This window comes from Protopterus annectens, chromosome 3.part1 (genome assembly GCF_019279795.1).
Source record: "Protopterus annectens isolate FY-2018-M chromosome 3.part1, PAN1.0, whole genome shotgun sequence".
NCBI lineage: Eukaryota > Metazoa > Chordata > Ceratodontiformes > Protopteridae > Protopterus > Protopterus annectens.
In genome coordinates this window covers 306495740-306517445 of record NC_056732.1, presented here as the reverse complement: position 1 = coordinate 306517445, position 21706 = coordinate 306495740, and the positions used below count along the sequence as shown (strand labels likewise).

The following is a 21706-nucleotide window of genomic DNA, read 5'->3' as shown; positions in this document are numbered from 1 at the left end:
AGGCTCCTTTTGAGCCTGCAGCTTCAGCTTCTTTGCAGTATTGTTCTTGGAAGACTGTTCTTTTGTTGGCCCCTAACTTCTGACAGATGGGTGTCTTAGCTTCAAGCCCATTTGGCCATTACTGCTTTTATATTTTTCCATAAGGACAGGGTGTCCCTTCATACTAATCCTCCTTTTATCCCAAAAGTGGTGAATGAGTTGTCTCTTAATCAGTCTGTTCATTTGCTCACTTTTCTCCTTCTCTGCAGTCTGCTAGTGAGAAGTTTCTGCACAGTTTGGATGTGCATAGACAACTCGGATTTTATTTGGATAAGACTGAAGCTTTTCACAAATCCGATCAGCTTTTTGTTTCCTTTCATCCCAGATCTTTGGAATTGGCTGTTTCCAAGCAAATTATTTCTTCATAGATATCTCCAGCCATTTCCTTTTGTCATGGCAGGAGCCTTCCTTCTTTGGTTATGGCTCATTCTACTTGAGCTCTGGGTTCTTCTGGTGCTTTTTTCAAGGGTTTAGATACTAACTCTATTCTTGCGACAGGTACCTGGACTTCTGTGCATACTTTTACCAAGCGCTGTAAGTTGGATGTGATATGCAGGGCTAGAACTGGTTTTGCTAGGGCCATCTTTCATGGGTTCGTAGAGGGATCTACTGGTCCTTCCTCCTCCTCCTCCTATTCTTCCTGAGCTTTTACACTCTCCCTATTGTAAGAAATACTGTGGCAGTGAAATGGAAGGACATAGTACAATTTTGTAAAATCTTACCATAACAATAGATGTCCTCTTGTCTGTTGCAGTATTCACTCCCTCCCTCCTCCCCCTGGTTCTTTTCCCTTCTGGATGTGCCTGATACCTCTCTAATTCTTAGACTGTCATTCCTAGTGGGGCTGTCTGAGGATGGTACTTCCGGACGTTACCTTCATGCTCTGCCTTTGGAGCATGTGTGTGACATACGTCGTATCCTTAGCAACCTAAAGGCTTTGGTACACTGGCCGGATATTGGTCAGCCCTTGGCAGGGGATCCCTATTCTAAGGAATACTGCAACAATGAAGAGAAAGACATCTACCGTTATGGTAATATTTTACACAACTGTATTTGTCTGTTTCTTTGACTTCTCCATTACTAATCCTGTTTTCTGCTTTCCCCTTTTTCTCATTTTTGAATTGTGAAATTTTCCATATCTGGATGCCTTTGCCTGTGTTTCTCTTCAAATATCTTTAGTGCTGCTTTTTTGTATCTATTAGTTTTGCTTTCTCCCTTGCATAAATATTGCACCATTTTAATTTTTTTTCTTTCTCACGTCCATGTTCTTCAGATGTCTCCTGCTCCGCTTGTTTCTCCTTAATTTAGGGATTCATTGTTCCATCATGCTGTGACATAACATGTTAGATTTTCTACACTAAGTCCTTCACTTCACAGGAATTCTAGAACTTTGGCTTCTATTTGTTTTGCTTCTCTCCTGTTCTACGTTCCCACTTTGTGGTCTTATTTTTTGTGTTGTAAAAATTTCCATATCCGAGTGCCTCTGCCTGTATTTCTCTTCAAATATTTGTGGAGATACTTTTTTGTATTGATTAGTTTGGCTTTCTCCTTTGCAGAAATATTGCACCATATTACATGTCTTTTTATTTCCTATGTCCACATTTCTTTTTATACTTTTCAAAAATCTCTAGTTTTTGTTCTTTATATTTTTGTACTTCCTCTGTTGCTTCTTTATACAAGTGACCCCACGTTTGTCTGTGTTACGTTTTTCCAGGATTTGTTGTGCTAATGAACACATTTGCTTTTGTCAATTTTTCTTGTGCAAATATTTTTCTTTCCTCTAATTTCTCTCTCAATCTTTTTGAATATTTTCTGTCTGGAAATTCTAGGCTTCTTGCATAATAGTAATAGTACATAATTTCTTCCTTATCCTCAGCAGTCTACTCTGTCATCTTTGTGGCTATTTTTTGACCTGTCAATATTTTTTTTGTGGACTATTACTTCTACAGCAGAGGAGCCATCCTTCCCTAAGCCTGGCATAACTCCATCATAGGAATGTTTCTGTGTCCTGAGGATTTTGCAGTCATTTTTCCCGTCATGGCACCAGTGCACATACCAGAATTGGGTACTTTTTTATCCTGGGACTTGTGCACCCAGTTGTCTTTTATTTTGTAACCCACCTCTCTCTGTGATATATGCTGTCGACTTGGTGAGATTTTGTGAAAACAGTGTGAAGGTACTTACCAAGATTTTAGGATGAATTTAGTTTACTACTCTCCTTTTTCTTGCTGATTTTAGCATGTCTCATTTCAGAACCCAATTTAATTTATTTTCTGTTTCAAAGTATCTCCTTTGGAGCATTGATAATGTGCTTGAATATTTAAGGTATAGGGGAGTTTGCTTAAACTGGAATGTGGTTCTGTTTTTGGTGCACATTTGTAAATGTATTATTTGCATCTCCTTTTTTTTTTCAGTGGTTTGTAGGATTTCCATAAATCTGAACAGGAGAATAACATTTTCAAATGTATTTTAATATATAGAAAAAAAGAGGGATTTGCTTTTTTAACAATTGTCTGTGAATAGAAGTTCTTGTTTGATTTGAATGCAGTGCACCACTGATTCTTGAGATTGCTTTTCTAGTGTTGTATTAGTCACTGATAGGCATTTTAAATGGAAGTCATAGTGAGAGAGAAATAATGTGACCTACTGGGAGTATTCTTGGAGAGACTTTCACCTAACGGTGGTAAAATTGACGTGCAAGATAGCTCATTAGAGTGACAGGATATTATTTCAAGCCAAAAATTAATCTTTGACAGCATTCAAAATAAAAGCAAATGTTCAGGTTTCAAACATTTCTGATAGTCTGAAATGCTGTTAGTTCATTAAGTTTGGTTTTATGGAAAATAATGCTCCTAAATGTAACTTCTCTGATTGAAAATTCTCTCCCTTTTTTTGTTGTTCACAGTGGAGCGCAGTACAAAAAGAAGACAGGTGAAGCCGTTGGCAGCTTCTCTGTTGGAAGCTTTGGATTATGATAGTTCAGATGACAGTGATTTTGAAGTTGGAGATGCTTCAGGTATTGCTTGTTAAAGTCATCTTGAACAGAAGTAATTTTTGTTACTTTATTTTTTCATTAGACTGCTTTTTGCAGGAATAGGAATGACAGCTGCAGTGTTTTACGAATAGACATAGGACTCATAAAGTCATAAAATCTGGACTGTTTTATTCAAGATATTTAATAGACAGTCATGTATGGCTCAGAAAAAATGACATATTTTAGAGACTCTTGTAAATTTCTATTTATCTTCCACCATTTACCCATATTTGCATAATTTTAGTCAGGAGTGTAATGACCTTTGCAGGTTATGAGAATTAATTACATCCACCAGTGCCTAAGTAGATGTCTAGTAGTGGGACAGTGCTTGAAGGGGGTGCCTTACCTAACATCATATTCCTTATGCATTTAACACTGGCTGAAATAAATAGTTTGCATGTTTGTTGGTAAGATTTGCTGTGGCCATACTGTAACTTCAGCTCATAAGTAGTTTGTACTAGATGCATCAAAATATATGTTAGTAGAACTTAAGTTTTTTTCTTCTTTTTTCATAGGTGCTTTATTCCTTGTGCCTACTGAACATTAAGCCTCCTTCCCCAATAGCACATGTGCAGTCACACATTTGTTTTTTTAGGACATAGATAACAGCCATCTTGAGATGCTGTCATGTGGGTAGCCATGATAGTGCTTTGTGTCTTCACTTGCTTCCCTGTCATCCACTTACTGACTGAGCAAGTGGACACCCTTCACCATGTCCAGGTGAGTCAGGCTTGTCCCCTACAAGACCCAGGCCCACAAGTAGTAATATCTTCCTGTTCCAGGCCGTGGCTACTAGCTTTGTCCCAGAAGTTGGAAAAGTTTAGCTTATGTCCCAGCCTGGGACCAGAAGGCATTCTTACCTGTATGTCTCCAGCTGATTGCCCCCCCCCCCAATCTTCAACACATATTATTCCATGCTGAGACTGTAAAGACATGAATCTCGACTCTAGCCCCATACTAACCCCCCCCCCCGAGAGTGACCTAGGTGCTGCATCACCACAGGGGATTCACTGCCCTCTTCTTAACTTGTGCATACTCCTTCAGGCACATATTAGCTTCGGAGAACTATAGTCACTGACTTGGGATTCCAAGCTTGTGTTCACCGCCAAGTTGTCAGACTTGGTGCAGATTTATGCTTGCACTGGAGCACCTGCTTTTGAAGAACTTCACCCTGATCCCTCCCCCAACTTGAAATGGGTGATTCAGCATTTACTGCTTACTGTCGTTCCCTAGCCTGATGTTCTTCGTGTTTCACTGTTGCAGTCATCACTTGTGGGTTATCCCTGCTGTGGTAGCCCTCGGCCGGCCCGAATACCGAGTCGTAGTTTTTGTGCACCGACTGCTGTCGCCTGTAGTCTGACGTCAGGTCGTCAGTACTATAAGCAAGGCAGCCGACGTCATTACATCATTTTTTCTTGCCGTGGAGCCCGTAGCAGAAGCAGTTCGCACGAGTGCCATTTGGTTGCTACCAGAAGTCGAATTTCAGCAGAAAACATCTAAAGCTAAGTACCCCGTTGAGGACCCTTTTTTCTTGCTCTAATCAATGTCCGAAAAAGTTAACAATTGTCTTGCCTGTGGAAAGCAGATCCCACACCGAGACTTTCATTCTTACTACATCACTTATTTAGGCCCAGACCACGATGTGCCTCGTTGCCTCTTCTGTGCCCTCTTTAATGTAGAAACCACTCGCCATAGAGCTATTTTTGTAGACAATTATTTTCGTATTACGTCTTCGAATTCCGATATGGTGTCCTTCAACCAACAATCTGCCAACATTCCAAAAAAACGTAAAGATAGAGACAGGCCACACAAGGCTAAGCCTTCCAATGACGCTACTGCTAAGCAAGTTGTCAGTTCTCCAGAATTCGCTAAGGTACTTTCGCAGCCCCTGATGCCCGACTTGCTTTCTACGCAGGCCTCTGCCCACTCCAAAAAGGAAAAGGCTTCCTTCTCCAGAAATTATGTCAGACCAAGAGTGTGAGGAATCTGATTGGTTATTCTGCCTTTGAAGAGGAACAGCAGCCCTTAACTGTTTGAGGATTCAGATGCAGAGGAATCCGTCCCCTCTGCCTCCTCTCCAGAGGACCTCTCCTTCAGGGAAACCCTTCACTCCCTCAGGGAGCATTTTCATTGGGAATCTTAGGACTTCCCACAGTCAAAGAAACAACTTGGAGATTTTCTGGACCTGCCCCAGCACAGACCCCTGGCCATCCCACCTTTTCTAGAAGTGGTGGATGATGTTTTACTTTAATCCAGTTTAGCCCCTGATGCCTTGCCTCCTGCTCCATCTAAACCTGACAAGTACTACAGAGTACCGGATTCTCACAAATACCTGTACAGGAACCCTTCTGCAGACCTTGAGGTCATTACACAGGGACCCAAAGGAGCTAAGACTAGTTCTGTCAAGAATCCTCTTCCCTCTGACAGAGATTCCAGAGCTCTGGACAGATGGGGTAAAAAAGTATACACCTCTTCAAACTCAGCTATCAGAGCACTCAGTTGTCAGTTCCATATGTTAAAATATCAACAACACACTTTGGAACAATTAAAACAGAAGATTTCTACCTCTCCTGATGGTGCTAACTCAAAAGAGCTGGCAGAATTACTTCACTTTGCTGGTCAATTGGCCAAGCACTCATTACAATGTGGATATGACACCCTAGAAGCCTCTAGCAGGGCAGCAGTGATAGGATCTGTTATTAGAAGACATGCATGGCTGAAGGAACAACCTGTCCCTGATCATGTCATGTCTAAACTTATTGATGCAGACCTAGATAAGGAATGCCTGTTTGGGGAGAAAGCAGAAGAGGTGCTTAAAAAGATGGAAGACCAAAGCAAAATCTATGCAAACAGTAAAAGATTTCTTTCAAGTTCAACCACCCGGATTCAACAGGAACTTCCAGTCCATGCACTGGGTCTTCCCTGCACCCAGCAGACAGGGCCAAAGTAAGTCCCACAGGGACAGGACATCCAGGCCCTTATCCCAGGGCTAGCAAAGAAGCAAATAATGGACCACTTCCGCCTCTAAGCCAAGCTTCTATGGTAAGCACTCACAATGACGCTCCCTCCTTTCACTCATCTAAAACTAGGAGGAAGGCTCACCCTCTTCAAGGACAATTGGGTTTCTATAACCAAGGACCAATGGGTATTAAAAATCATTTCTCAGGGATATAGATTCTCCTTCAGCGAACTCCGTATTCCAGGACGGTACCCAGACCTCCCCCCAAACCAGTGGGCAGAGGCATTAAAACAGGTAAAAACACTAATATCCCAGGGGGCAGTAGAACCTGTCCCTCCGGATCAAACAAGAAAAGGTTTTTACTCCAGACTGTTCCTTGTTCCCAGAAAGGAGGGCACTTAGCGCCCCATCCTGGATCTATCCAAACTGAACACCTCCTTGGTGGTCCCCATATTCAAAATGCTAACCTTGCAGCGGCTCCTGCCTGTGCTTGCACAAAATGCCTGCTGGTCACACTAGACCTAAAAGATGCCTAACTCCACATCCCCATCAAGGAATCATGCAGAAAATTCCTGCGATTCAGAGCAGGCAGTCAGCACTTTCAGTTCTGTGCACTTACCCTTTGCCTTATCTACTGCTCCTAGAGTATTCACCAAATGCTTGACCCCGGCTATAGCATTCTGCAGACAGAGAAATGTACAGATTTACCCTTACCTAGACGACTGCCTCATTCAGGCAAACAGCAAAGAAAAGTTGCTCCAGGATCTTCTCTTTGTCAAAAAGCTCCTAACTTCCTTAGGGTTAACCATCAGTGAGAAAAAAAATCAAAGCAACACCCCAACAGGAAGATTGTTTTCCTGGGAGCTGTGCTAGACACAGCAACCCTAATGGCTTTCCTATCTCCAGAAAAGCAGAGCTTCCTGCCTTTCTGCTCCACCCAGCTGGCTTCCAGAAGTCAACTCACTGCAGGGAAGTTCCTGCAAGCCCTGGGATACATGGCATATTACATCCTTCTCATCCCTACCGCCAGGCTTCACATGAGAAAGCTTCAGTGGTACTTAAAGAACCTTTGGTCTCAGCATTCTCAGTCCCTAGAGACCACTCTACCATTAATCGCTTGCATAAGGGACGAATTTCTCTGCTGGACAGAGGCCTGTGCCATGAACAAGCGTCTTCCCTTCATCCTCCGCCATTCCAGCCAGACCATCTCCACCGACATCTCAGACATAGCTTGGGGTGCTCACTTAGCAGGCAGGTGTACCCAAGGCCTTTGGAATGCCCAGCAACTTCACTTGCACATCAGTCAGAAAGAAATGATGGCAATGTAAAATGCTCTGACTTCCTTCCAACCCCATCTCAGACCAAGGGTGGTCCTTATAAAAACAGACAACATCACAGTAATGTGGCACAGCAGCAAGCAGGGGGGTACCCAATATTGCCCCCTGCGCAGGTTAGCCACCATGATTCTCTGGCTTACAGCCACCTCCATGGGGTTACACCTTATTGCGCAATACTTACCAGTGATCAACAACACACTGACAGACCACCTAAGCAGAAACTTACTGGACCCCCACGAATGGCAGCGCCATAGAGAAATATTTCTGCAAATCACCCAGGAGTGGGGGACCCCAGAGGTGGACCTCTTTGCCTCGCACCTCAACCACCAGCTGCACAAATTTTGTACCAGGGAGTATCACCTCCTAGCATGGAAGGTGGATGCCTTGACCTTCCCCTGGAGCTCCCTCTTTGTGTATGCATACCCTCCTGTGTCCCTTAAGAAGAAAATCTTATGCAGGAAAATGGAAAAGATTCTGCTCCTGGAAACAATCAAAAGGGGGCAGTACCTCCCAACCTTCCATCCCTCTCATCCTGGATTACTTAGCAGAGTTGCTCAATAGTGGCCTCTCCTTCTCCTGTATTAAAATCCATGCCTCTGCCATCTCTGCCAGTTATGATTCAGACCCACCCCTTTCCTCTCATCCTTTGATTAAGCAATTCCTCAGAGGGGTTCTAATATCAGGCCTCCCAGAAGATCTCCTTCTCCACCCTGGGACCTGAATTATGTGTTAGAGAAACTAACCTTACCTCCTTTCAAGCTTGCCGCTTCAGCAGAATTGAAATACCTCTCCTGGAAAACTGCCTTCCTACTAGCTATCACCTCAGCCAGAAGGGTCTCAGAACTTCAAGCTGTGATGGCTGTCGAGCCCTTCATAATTGTCCATGCAGACAGAGTCTCCCTGAGGTGTAATCCCTCCTTTATGCCTAAGGTGGTGTCTGATGTGACCCCTAACCAGGCCATACACCTTCCCACCTTCTTTCCCAACCCTCAAAACAAGGTGGAAATAATTTTACACTCACTAGACGTGCACAGACAACTCAGATACTGTCTGGACCGCACTAAGCCATTCAGAAAAACTGACTAGCTTCTTGTAAGCTTTGCTCCAGGGGCAGAGGGGAAGCCCATCTCCAAATGGATTTTACACTGTATCCATTTTTCCTACAGACTACATGGGAAACCCATCCTAAGTCGATCCGTACCCACTCCACTAGGGCAACCTCTACTTCCACTGCCTTTCTCAGAAGAGTACCTACCAGGGACATTTTGGAAGCGGCCACCTGGACTTCTGTCCATACCTTTGCAAAGCATTACCACCCATCTCTCTTTTCTAAGTCTAGGGCGGGGTTTGCCTCTGCAATTCTGCAGGGCCTTCTGACCAAATACCTAGGACTCTATCTATCCTTCCACCCTTTACCTCAGCTTTGGGAATCCTCCCTCAGGTGATGACTGCAACAGTGAAACGCGAAGAACTTAGTACAGTTGTGTACACTTAACATACATGTAGATGTTCGAGTGTATTCACCATTGCAGTCTTGGTTTCCCTTCCTCCATCCCCCATTTAACATCTTCCCCTAGGGAGGCACATGCTTCCCAAGGTGGCTCTTAGCCACCAGGATCACTTCTCTCTTTTCCCTTGTGCTTCTGGTGGATTAGGGCAAGAAAAACCTGATGTAATGACGTCGGCTGCCTTGCTTTATAGTACTGACGACCTGACGTCAGACTACAGGCGACAGCAGCCGGCGCATAAAAACATTTGACTCTGGTATTCGGGCCGGCCGAGGGCTACGACAGCAGGGATAACCCACAGGTGATGACTGTAACAGTGAATACCCATGAACATCTACATTTATGGGTAGTGGTGCTGTGGTAGCGTTGTCGCCTCACAGCAAGACGTTGTCCCGTTTGATTCTCAGTTAGAGCGTCTTCTGTGTGGAGGCATGTGTGAATGGGCGTGCCTTCGTTGAAGGTTGTGCATCAGGACTGGTAACTCGGCACGTAAAAATCCACTACCAAACATTAGCGGACCGGAGTTCCGCTGTGGCGACCCCTAACTGGGATAAGCCGAAAGACAGAACAACAACACAACTGTACTTTCTACCTTTTCCTGAGCTGTTATTCACACTTGTGTTTTCTGGGTTGTAGTGATATATCCCTTTGTGCCACTGAGCTGGTCTGGAGGGTGGCTGTTTTTTGCCAGGATTTTAGCCGTTAAAAAAGGCATTGGGTTTTCCTTAAAGTGATTAATTAGTTTCTTGCATCCCCTTGGTCATAATTTAACCAGTATTCTTGCATTTTGTTTATTTGGTGTCAGGGAGCTGCTTTATGTAGTTTGGTATATAAATAGACATAAGTGGATTAGGTATGTGTATGTGTGAGTGATTAACCCGTAACACACAGCTTTTGGCAGATCTTGATTTGCAGCTTAAAATGCTGATGGCCATCTTTTACATAAAACCACACAGGTAATGGATTTCTACTTTGTGTTTTTACAAATAGATATATTATTCTTGTCTTTCATCCAATGTACTAGTTGCTGTAGGGTTAACTTTGTAGTTTAGCTTCTGCTTTCGTTAATATGATTAATTTTTGTAAAGCTTATCACTAGGGAATATATTTATTTGTTTATTTAATAGTACATCTTGGTTTGTTTGTCTTTTTGGCTTTTCCCGGTTAGGGGTCGCCACAGCGGAACTCCAGTCCGCTAATGATTGGCAGTAGAATTTTATGGTGCCGAGTTGCCAGCCTGACGTCCAACCTTCAGAGAAGGCACGCCCATTTACGCATGTCTTTCGGAGGCCACTTCTTAGTACCCTGCAAAAAATGTGATAGGAAACTTTGGGGATTACTTGCGTTTCTTGTTAGTTCTCTAGCACATTTATTTTATGGCACTATAGAAGAATTAATTGCAGTGATGAGTTGTCTGAGAGAAGACCTGTGGTAATGAGGAATGACCACAGAAGGAAGGTAGGAGAGTGGCAGTGAATTTAGAACGTTGGTGACAATTGACAAGATACAGTGACCTCGTGTAGAAAAGGAAGAGGTTCACAATGATTTTAACAGTACAGTAAGCAGCAGTACTGAAAAATTGAGTTATGAGGTGAATGTGAAAGTCAGATTTATCTGCAGAATGAGTGTGACATTAGACACAAAAATAAAACCTAATGTCCGCAAATGTGCTGGTTTTAAATGTGCTAGTTGAAACTAAGTGCTTTACACTCTGTGCCTCCGAGGTGGCAACTAAAGCCTCTCAGTCAGTTTTATTAGAGGTTATACAAGATGGCCTATGTTCATTATTCTTACTACCTCAGTGACATTTTGGGTTATCTGCCTATGTAACCCAGTACTGGCCAGCTTTCTAAAGCTCAGACTCCCCTCCCTCTCTCTCCTTGTGTCAACTGATTGCCTGAGTGTATCTTGAGAGGGAAGTCTTCAGCTGCGACAGGAAGTGAATGTTAAGTCTTTTTCTGACATGTAAAAAAAGGATGTCCTCTGGCTCTTCATAGGATGCAGTGCTGATTTTTTTCCAGCTTACTGCTCAGTTAAGCTCCATTTGGGAGCCCCTTCCTCTCATTTTATTAGATTTATTATTCTCTTTCTTTTTTATGTTTTTTAAAAATATTTATTTCATTGTTTTATGGCTATCAGTGTTACAGTGATTCCTATAGGAATTTCTGCTTGTAGTAGTGTTTGTTTGACTTTTGTCTTTGACAAATGCTTGTGTTTACTGTTTCTGAGGAAACTTTCAGTATTTCTCTTGGAAGAGTGCATTTACGTGTGTGTGTGTGCGTGCGCGTGCCTGCTGCGAGACTTACTGCTGTTACTCTGCTTTATTTTGTTCTTTTGACAGGAAAATATTGCAGACCTTGGATTTTTTTCAACATTTATACATTAGTAACTATATGTATAACTGTGTGTTTTTAATATCGGATTGTGATTTTAGAGTGATTTAAGTTATTTGAATGTACTGTGGAAATTTACTCTCTCTGGCAAGTAAATATAATTTAAATTGTTATTAAACATATTTTAACAGTTTATTGTGGTTGAAGTGTGTGTAGAGCCAGATGTTCTTCGTGTTTCACTATTGCAATCATTACATTTGGGTTATCTGCTTGCAGTAGCCCTCAGTTGGCCTGATTAGCAAAGTCTTGGTTCCTGTGTCGGTTGCTGTCCCTTCTTCCATGACGTCAGGTTGTCAGGGGTATAAAATATGCAGCCAACGCCATTACATCAGTCTTTCTTGCCTTGCGGTGCCCGAAATAGAAGCAGTTCGCAAGTGCCGGTCGGCCGACTCCTGAAATTTTTGTTTTCGAGTTTTAGAACCAAAGTCTTCAACTAAAGCTAAGTACCCTGTTGGGGAAACGTTTTCTTGCTCCTTACCGATGTCAGTAAAAGTTAATAATTGCATTACTTGTGGAAAGTAAATACCACACAAAGATTTTCATTCGTACTATATTCCTTGCCTAAGCCCTGACCACGACGTTCCTTGCTGTCGATTTTGTGCTTTATTTAAACAACGCACTATCCGTCGTCTGTATATTTTTGCTTCTAAATATTTCGGTTCTCGGTTAAATTATCCAGAAATGTCGGTTAGCCATCCGACTACCGGGATTCCGAAAAAAACACAAAGATAAAGACAGAGACAGGCCGCCAAGGTCCAAAGCTGCTGACGATGCTTCTCCTAAGCCAGTTGCCAGTTCGCCGGTACTCAGTGAAGCGCTTTCACAGCCCCTGATAACCTCTACTTCTGACTCGCAAGCCTCTGCTGAGAACAGTTCGGAGTCCGGTATGCCGCGAGATGCTTCAGCTGTGGAACTTGCGGATATCTCTACCTTGGATGAGTCCGGAGCCACTGTGCAGGCACCGGCTTTTGTGGGTGTATTCAGGCCTATGGACTTGCATATTAAACCGACGCCTCCTTCTAGATTTAGGCCTAAATCTTGAACCATGCCTAAGAAACCGACGCCCAGGTCACATGCTCAGGCCTCCATGCCTAAAAAAACAAATGATAAGAATGGCTGAAGATCTTATAACTCTTATCAGGGGAAGTCATCCTCCCCCTTCTAAGAGCCTAGGGCTCAAGTTGTTTATGAAATCTTCTGAACAGGATTTAGATGGGTTGCAAACTGGCTCAAGGACAGAACCCACATGGTTAGAATTGCTGGAGCCATGTCAGACTCCAAACCAGTTACAAGTGGCATCCCACAAGGCTCAGTCCTGGGACATCTCTTGTTCGGTATATATTTCTCGGAGGTACAGGCCAACATGGAAGGACTGTGGCTGACCAAGTTCGCAGATGACTGCAAATTGGGCGCCATAATAGACTCTCCAGCCAACACAAGCATCCTCCAAAAGGGCCTCATAGAAACAGACAACTGGTGCCAGAGCCATGGCCTCAAGCTAAACGCCAAAAAGTGTATAGTCATCCCCTTTGGCGAAAACAAACTGCCCACAAATTACCACATAGGTGGTAATCCATTAAGTACAGAAGACGTAATTATGGACCTGGGGACCCAAGTTGACAGCAATCTCTCATTTGACAACCATGTGGCCAAAGTGGTTAGAAAAACATTTTATATAGCCCACCTAATCATGAAGGGATTCACATCTAGATCAGGGGAGGTCATCGTGCCTCTTTACTCATCCCTCATCAGGCCCATAATTGAGTACAATGCCCCTTTTGGGGTGTACCTTACCAGACACCTGCAGCAACTGGAAAGACCCCAAAAGTACCTCACCAAGAGGATCAAAGGGCTCAAACAGATGCCATATGCTGCCCGGTTAAAGAAACTCCAGCTCTACTCAGTGGCATACCGCCTGCTCAGAGGCGATCTGTGCCTGACATATAAAGCCATGTCCAACCCGTAATTAATGGACATGCTGCATCTCAGAAAATCCAAATCCCATCGAGCCACGCGCTCGAGAGACTTGAACCTCAGCACTGAAATAAATAGGACGTGCTGGAGGGACAGATTCATAACCCAGAGGCTCCCTTCACTCTGGAATAAAATCCCAGTCCAGGTTAGGCAGAGTCCCTCATTGACTCTCTTCAAGAGGAATCTTGATGAGTGGATGGGAGATCGTAGGTTTACCCCAGGTATCACTTCTGTGTCACTGTTAGAGGCACAGTATACTAACCTCGAAAAAGGGCATAGCAAAATTAATTTAAAATGGGTGGCAAAAGCCAAACACACTCTGGCTAGGCTTATAAATGCCCTAGGGCAGATAGCCTAGTATGAACCTATGAACCTATGATTTTTCTGATTCTTATGATGATCTGGATTTGCCCTTATCTACTTATGAGGATTCTGATGCAGAGGACTCTATTCCCTGTGCTTCCCCTCCAAAGTATTTTTCTTTTGGTGAAACCTTACATTCTCTAAGGGAGCATTTCCACTGGGGAAAGCCAGGATTTTTCTGATTCAAAAAAGAGGCGTAGGGATTTCTTAGTCCTGCTTCAGCATAGGCCTTTAGCTATACCTGCTGTACTAGACATTGTTGATGATGCCTTTTCAGAATCTAGTTTGGCCCCTGATTCTTTGCCTCCTACTCCCAGAAAACCTGACAGATATTACAGGGTTCCTGATTCTCAGAAGTTCCTTTTTAAAAATCCTATTGCGGATCCAGAGACTATTTCACAGGAACCCAAAGGCATTAAGGCTTCCACTGCTAAAAATCCTGCCCCCTCTGATAGAGACTCCAGGACACTGGATAGATGGGGTAAGAAAATTTACACTTCTGCAGCCTTGGCCATTAGGGCTGTAAACTGCCAGTTTCATATGTTAAAGTATGAACAACATGTTATTGGATTGCTTAAACAGAAAATGATGTTAATTCCTGACTGCGCTGAAAATTAAGAATTACAGGATTTAATGCATTCTGCTGAACAGGTTGGAAAACATACTTTGCAATGTGGATTTGATTCATTAGAGGCCTCTTGCAGGGCTGCTGTTACTGGGTCTGTGCTCAGAAAGGCATGCTTGGCTTAAGGAGCAATCTTTGCCTGATCATGTTAAAGCTAAATTGTTGGATGCTCCCTTAAATCAGGACTGTCTGTTTGGCAACAAGGCTGAGGAAGTTCTTAAAAAGATGGAAGATAAAGCTAAATCTATGCAGACTGTTAAATATTTCTTACAAGTTCAGCCTCCTAGATTTAGTAAGCACTGGCCCTCTAAAAATTGGTCCTTTCCAGCCCCCTCCAGGTCTTTACAACCCAAACCCAGACACAGCAGAAACCCCAGGTTTCAGTCCCAATAGACACACAAGGCTAGACAGTGGGGGTTTCTGCACCCAAACCTGGGAGCAGTAAGACTCCCCCCTATGGAAAACCGTCTTAATGATTTGCTTTTAAAACTTCCAAGCACTTCCCAACTGAATGCTCCTTTAGGCGGAAAGATTGGTCTGCAGGCCAAAAACTGGGAACTCATTACCCAGGACAAATGCGTTTTAAATATAGTGTCCCAAGGATACAGATTTCATTTCCACACGTTACCAACACCAAGCGGGTGACCAGATCTACCCCCAAATCAGTGGGCAGAGGCCCAAAAACAGGTATTCTCTCTCTTAAACACGGGGGCTATTCAGTTGGTACCAGAAGAGGAAAAGGGACAAGGTTTCTATTCGAGACTTTCCCTGGTACCCAGAAAAGGCAATACATGGTATCCTGTCCTGGACCTTTCTATTCTAAACACCTTTCTGGTGATTCCAAAATTCAAAATGCTGACTCTTCACCAGCTGCTTCATATGCTAAGCAAGGATGCATGGTTGGCAACACTAGACTTAAGAAGCATACCTCCACATCCCTATCAGGGAGTCTTGCAGAAGATACCTATGCTTCAAAGCAGGCTACATGCACTATCATATGTTCTTCGTGTTTCACTGTTGCAGTCATTACATTTGGGTAATCTGCTTGCAGGTTGCCCTCAGTCGGCCTGATTAACAAAGTTTTGGGTCCTGCATCGGTTGCTGTCCCTTCTTCCATGACGTCAGGTTGTCAGGGGTATAAAATATGCAGCCGATGCCATTACATCAGTCTTTCTTGCCGTGCGGTGTCCGAAGCAGAAGCAGTTCGCAAGTGCTGGTCGGCCGACTCCTGAAATTTTTGTTTGAGTTTCAGAACCGAAGTCTTTAACTAAAAGCAAAGTACTCAGTTGGGGAAACTTTTTCTTGCTCCTTCCCAATGTCAGTAAAAGTTAATAATTGCATTACGTGTGGAAAGCAAGTACCTCATAAAGATTTTCATTCGTACTGTATTCCTTGCCTAGGCCCTGCCCACGACTTACCTTGTTGTTGGTTTTGTGCTTTATTTAATCAGCGCACTATCCGTCGTCAGTATATTTTTGCCTCTAAATATTTCAGTTCTCGGTTTAATTATCCAGAAGTGTCGTCAGATAGCAATCCGACTACCGGAATTCTGAAAAAACGCAAAGATAAACACAGAAACAGGCCACCTAGGTCCAAAACTGCTGACAATGCTTCTCCTAGGCCAGTCGCCAGTTCGCCGGTACTCAGTGAGGTGCTTTCGCAGCCAGTGATACCTGCTCCTTCTGATTCGCAGGCCTCTACTGAGACCCATTCGGAGTCTGGTATGCCACGAGATACTTCAACTATGGAACCCGCAAATGTCTCTACCTTGGATGGGTCCGGAGCTGCTGTGCAGGCACCGGCTTCTGAGGGTGTATTCAGGCCTACGGACTTGCATATTAAATCGACGCATCCTTCATTAATGAGGCCTTAATCTCTTTCCATGTCTAAAAAAACGACGCCCAGGTCACATGCTTAGGTCTCTGTGCCTAAACAAAAAATGATAAAAATGGCTGAAGATCTAATAACTCTAATCAGGGGTAGTCAACTCCCCACCCCCTCTAAGAGGCCTAGGGCTGAGCTTGATTATGAATCTTCTGATCAGGATTCTGTTTTTTCTGACTCTTCTGATGACCTGGATTTGTCCTTACCTACTTAGGAGGATTCTGGTGCAGAGGACTCTATTCACTCTGCTTCCCCTCCTGAGGATTTTTCTTTTGGGGAAACCTTACATACTCTGAGGGAGCATTTTCACTGGGAAAGCCAGGAATTTTCTGATTCAAAAAAGAGACTTAGGGATTTCCTTCTCCTACCTCAGCATAGGCCTTTGGCTATTCCTCCTGTTCTAGACATTGTTGATTATGCTTTCCCGGAATCCAGTTTGGCCCCTGATTCCCTTCCTCCTGCTCCCAGTAAATCTGACAGATACTACAGGGTCCCCGAGTCCCATAAGTTCCTTTTCAAAAATCCTATTGCAGATCCAGAGACTATTTCACAGCGGCCCCAAGGACATTAAGGCTTCTACTGCTAAAAATCCTACCCCTTCTGATAGAGACTCCAGTGCACTGGATAGATGGGGTAAAAAGGTTTATACTTTAGCAACCTTGGAAATTAGAGATGTTAAGTTGTCTATCTCGCCTTCATTCTTGCTGGATGGGTTCGGAGCCGACCTCGGCTCCGACTCGGCCACTCTAAAAGCTCGAGAGTTGGTTCCACCGGCTCGAGGCTCCCCTTATATCCCACAATGCTAGGCGAGAGTTACCTTCGATCTCGTTTGCCGCTACAGTGATCGAGGTGTTGGTTTTCTACCGGTTCTTGGTAAGTGACTTTCTTGTAAAGTTAGTGTATTTAAACCCCTTTAATTTTAGTTTTTATACTTATTTCCCTTAGTTTAGAGGAATTCTTGCCCCTTTTTCTTAAAATTCCTGTTTTTTCCCCACAAGAACTTTAAGTTCTTCCCTCGGGCCTTCAGGCCTTCTTCCTTCCCTAGTGGGTGTGTGTGTGTGTTATTTTTCTTAATTTAAAACCTAGTCAGTTGTTTTATTTTAAGCTAAAACTAGACAGGGTGTAATCAGTGTGTTTTTTGACTCTGCGTGTGATTGCACTTTCGGAATGTCTAAAGAATCAAAGGTCTCAGGCTTCAAGAAGTGTGATGCGTGCTGTCAGAAAATGTCTCTGACAGACGGTCACACTTCTTGTGTCTACTGCCTGGGGCCTTTGCACCTGCAGGACTCCTGTGCTGTTTGCCATGGCTTCAGTCCCAGGGTCCTGCAGGAAAGAAAAAATAAATTAATTTTAAGAGGTTTACTCAAGCCTGAGGATTCCCTTACTGTGTCTTCAGGGAAGCCCTCCAAGGCTTCTAGGTCTTCGGCTCCAGCAACTGAGCCGAGACCTAAGGCTTCTAAACCTCCGCCTACATCGGCTCCGGCTGGAGCCGATGAGTCTCAGTCCACAGTTTCTGTGGTTCCCTGCCCGGCTGGAGCCGAGGTATTAGAGATTCCCGTGTCGGCTCCGACCAGACCTTCGGAGCCGACATCTAGGAAGAGTTCCAGGTCACCATCCCTTGGCTCCGTTCATTCGGCTCCAGGATCTCCCCTGCTGTCTGAACGGAGCCATAAATCTCACTCCTCTAGGTCATCGAGCCTGTCGGATCATGACCTTCAGAGGGTAGTGAGTCGACTTCTTAAGTCCGAGGCACTGGCCCAGATGCTTCAGAGCCCGACTCATCAGTTGATGCCTGCCCCTGTCCATCAATATATTCCTCCTCCGACTCCGTTGAGCTCGGAGCCGGGTTGTGTCGGAACCGAGACTGTGGTAGCGTCGGAGCCGATACAATTGTCTTCGGCTCCATCGTCGGCTCCGATTTCTTCCTTAGAAGAATCTCGGCGCTGGACTTCCTTCGTCAGCTCCGAGGGGATGAGTGGCATCGGACCCTTGTCCGACCCCGCTCTTCCTCTCGGAGCTTCGGCGCTGGTGAGTTCGGCTCCGACATCGCCTCGAGCCATCACTGTCGGTGCCGAGGGAGGTTCTCAGCTTCTCGGAGCGGGGACCTCTGGCTCTGCCTGACAGGGGTGCGTTCGAGGTCATGCGGAGTGTGTTAGAGCCTGGCTCTACTCCACAGTCGGCTCTGTCCGCCCCTCCCTCTACGGTGCCTCAGGTCAAGTCGACTCACTCCCTCATCCCGGACTGCAGAGAGCCAGCTCCTCAGGAACCCCGTGGGATCTCATCCTCTTCGAGGCCTCTCCTGATTTGGCAGAAGAGCCCTCGGAAGAGGAAGTGTAAGAGGAAACACATTGACTCACCTGAGTCCATCACATCTGACACAGATTTAGATGATTCGAGGGTTCCCCTTCCCCTTCTGAAGATGTCTCCTTTGCAGACATTCTAGAGATCCTGAAGCAGAGGGAAATTGGCCAGCCCTTAACCCTTCGGAGGATGAATCTGTGTATCTTGAGGCGTTTGGCTCTCGCCCTTCCACCTCCTGGGTGTCCCCCTTGACCCCTCATGCAGGTGGTTGCTAAAGGCATGGACGGCTCCTGATTCAGTGGACCCCACTCCCAGGAGACCCTCCAAATTCATAACGGCACCAGCAGACAAACAGTTCTTGACAAAAGGAGTTTCTGTGGATGCTATGGTGGTAGCTGCTGCCACTAAGAAGGAACTAGCTGATCCTTCAGTACCTGTCCATCCACCTAACAAGGAATCTAGGTCCATGGACAGGTACGGGAAGCGGATGTTCTCGTCAGCGACATTTACTATGCGTTCGCTGAATTACCTGTGCCATTTCACTCGTCTTCAAAGGGACTTGATCAAAGAAGCGAGTGACATGTTGAAGGACCCTACAGCTGCGGGGTTTCAAGATAAGATGAACACTCAGCTGGCTACCCTTAACTCCATAACCAACTCCTCCATGCGCTCCTTTCTTATGCGGCTGATGGAGCAGTAGGGCCGCAGGGACAGGTGTGGCCTTACGTAGGCATGCCTGGATGCGGCTATGCAATTTATGGACCCTTCAAGACGTCTTTCACTAACTCCCGCTTGATGGATCATCTCTCTTTGGTCCTCAAGTGAAAGAAACCTTGACTAGGTGCGAGACTGATGGCAAGACTCTTTCTGCCGCCGGAGTCCGTTTTCTACTCCTTCTAGGCCTTACCCCAAAGGCCAGAAAGGTGGGAAAATGTGGTTCCAAACAATCTCAAGGGACTTCGCCTGACGACAAAGTCGCTTTCCCGCCAGAGGCAGAAGCGGGAATAACAATGGTAGACGCCGCCTCGAGGCAGGGGCTCCAGAACCAGGGCAATCGAGAAGCCTTCTCTGATAAGCCCTTTCAGCATCCCTGAGGTGTTGCCCGACTGCCCACCTTCGAGGCAGTCGGGGAAGATTGTCACTGTACCCAGAAGCCTGGCTATCCCTGACTCAAGACAAATGGGTACAGTCCGTCATTTCAGGCTATTCTATCCCCTTTCTTCGCATTCCAAACCAATCAAAAATCCCTTCCAGATGTTCCACCCGCTCAAAGGGCTCTAGCGCTTTTGGAAATTTCACAGCTGCTTGCCAAAAGCGCAATTCAGCCAGTTCCCCCAACCCAGCAAGGCTCCGGAATCTACTCAAGGTTCTTTTTAGTTCCAAAGAAAACAGGGACTGGAGACCAATTTTGGATCTCAGTATCTTGAGCAGATCAGTCAAGAAAACAAGATTTCGGATGGTCACGCTGCAGTCCATCCTTCCCCTATTGGGAAAAGGAAACTGGATGTGCTCTATAGACCTTCAGGATGCGTACTATCACATAAAAGTGAACAGACGCTCCAGAAGATTCCTCCGCTTCAGGCTGGGAACCAGTCATTTTCAATTCAGGGCCCTGCCCTTTGGTCTCACCACTGCCCCGGTGTTTACCAAATGCATGGCAGTGGTATCTTCTCACCTGAGACGACAAGGATTCCAGGTGTTTCCATATTTGGACGACTGGCTCCTCACAGCTCCCACCAAGCATCTCCTTCTCATGGCCAGGGATTACACTTTTCGCATTTGTCAAAAGTTAGGCATTTCAATAAATTGCGAAAAGTCTGTTTTGTCGCCTTGTCGCACTATTACCTTCATAGGCGCAAATCTAGACACAGTGGACATGTCTGCAGGCTAACAGGTCAGAGAATAACAGACATACACAGACTGGTCTCACTCCTTTTCAACAACAACAGAATCAAAGCCAGGTTAGTTCTGAAAGTGTTGGGAATTATGGCGGCTGCCATACCTCTGCTTCCATTAGCCAGATTCCACATGCGAATCCTTCAATGGATGCTCTTTACACAATGGTCATACCAGCAACTTCCAATGTCCCACACCATTATGATCACGCAGGCGCAGAAATCATCTCATGTGGTGGATGTCTTCCCCTCAGCTCTTGTTGGGAAGACCCTTTGTTCCTCCCCCTCCGGTTGCTACTCTGACAACGGACGCCTCCCTGATCGGGTGGGGGGGGCATTATCAGGGCAGGACGGTCCAGGGCACATGGCAACCAGACGAATGCCACTTGCACATAAATGTTCTGGAGATGAGAGCAGTGCTTTTAGCGTTGCAAGCCCTTCAAGACTCTCTCCCCTTGGGAACGATTGCAATCCAGACAGACAATATGTCTGTAGTGTGGTACATCAACAAACAAGGCGGAACCAGGTCCTACCCCCTGTGTCGAGAAGCACTCAGATTGTGGCAATGGGCGATTTCTTCTCAGCGGTTTCTGATAGCAACGCACATCCCCGGGAAGTCCAATCAAATCGTGGACAAATTGAGCAGAGCTATCCTCATGCCTCACGAGTGGTCTCTGAAAGACTCTGTTGTGAGAGAGATTTTTCTCAAGTGGGGTCAGCCTTGCTGCGATCTTTTTGCTACTCCCCAAAACAGCAAGTGCAGAGATTATTTCACTCTATTCCCTTTACCAGGCCAACCCAGCAGAGACGCTCTAGTCCAAGTTTGGCCCCGGGGACTTCTGTATGCATTTCCTCCCTTCCCACTAATCTCTCAAGTGATACAGAAAGCTATCGCTCAGAAGGCCTCGTTGATCCTCATTGCTCCTTACTGGCCTCGACAGGTGTGGTTCCCCTTTCTACATCAATTTCTACGGGAGCGACCTTGGCATCTGGACCTAGTTCCAGATCTTTTGATCCATCAATCGGGTCAGTTACATCGCTCCCTCCCCTCTCTGAACCTCACTGCTTGGTTCCTCCAGTTCCAACCTTAGCCAGACTTCCTCAATTATCTCACTCTGTTCGAGATATTTTGATAGCTTCCCATAAATCTTCCACTCGGAAGATTTATTTGAGTAAGTGGAAACGCTTCACATATTGGGCTCAAGGAAGGGACATAGATCCTTTCACTGCTTCCATCCAAATAGTCCTTGATTTTCTAGCTGAACTCTTCCATGCAGGTTCATCTCCTTCTACTCTTAAAGTTCAATTGGCAGCTATCTCTAACTTTCATGTGGGTATTTCTGAGTCTGCCTTAATGTCCCACAAGCTTTGCAAACCCTTTTTGAAAGGAGTTT

The 21706-nt window shown here is 45.1% G+C and overlaps 1 protein-coding gene across 1 annotated transcript in view; it reads left to right on the top strand.

Annotated features, from left to right (window-relative positions):
* The window catches only part of LOC122797665 (PHD finger protein 14-like), a 488266-nt gene that overhangs the window by 345791 nt on the left and 120769 nt on the right, over positions 1–21706 (top strand). The window contains exon 2 of the mRNA XM_044066206.1: positions 2945–3055. Coding sequence (XP_043922141.1) covers positions 2945–3055 — 111 coding nt within the window. The remainder of the gene's footprint in view (positions 1–2944; positions 3056–21706) is intronic.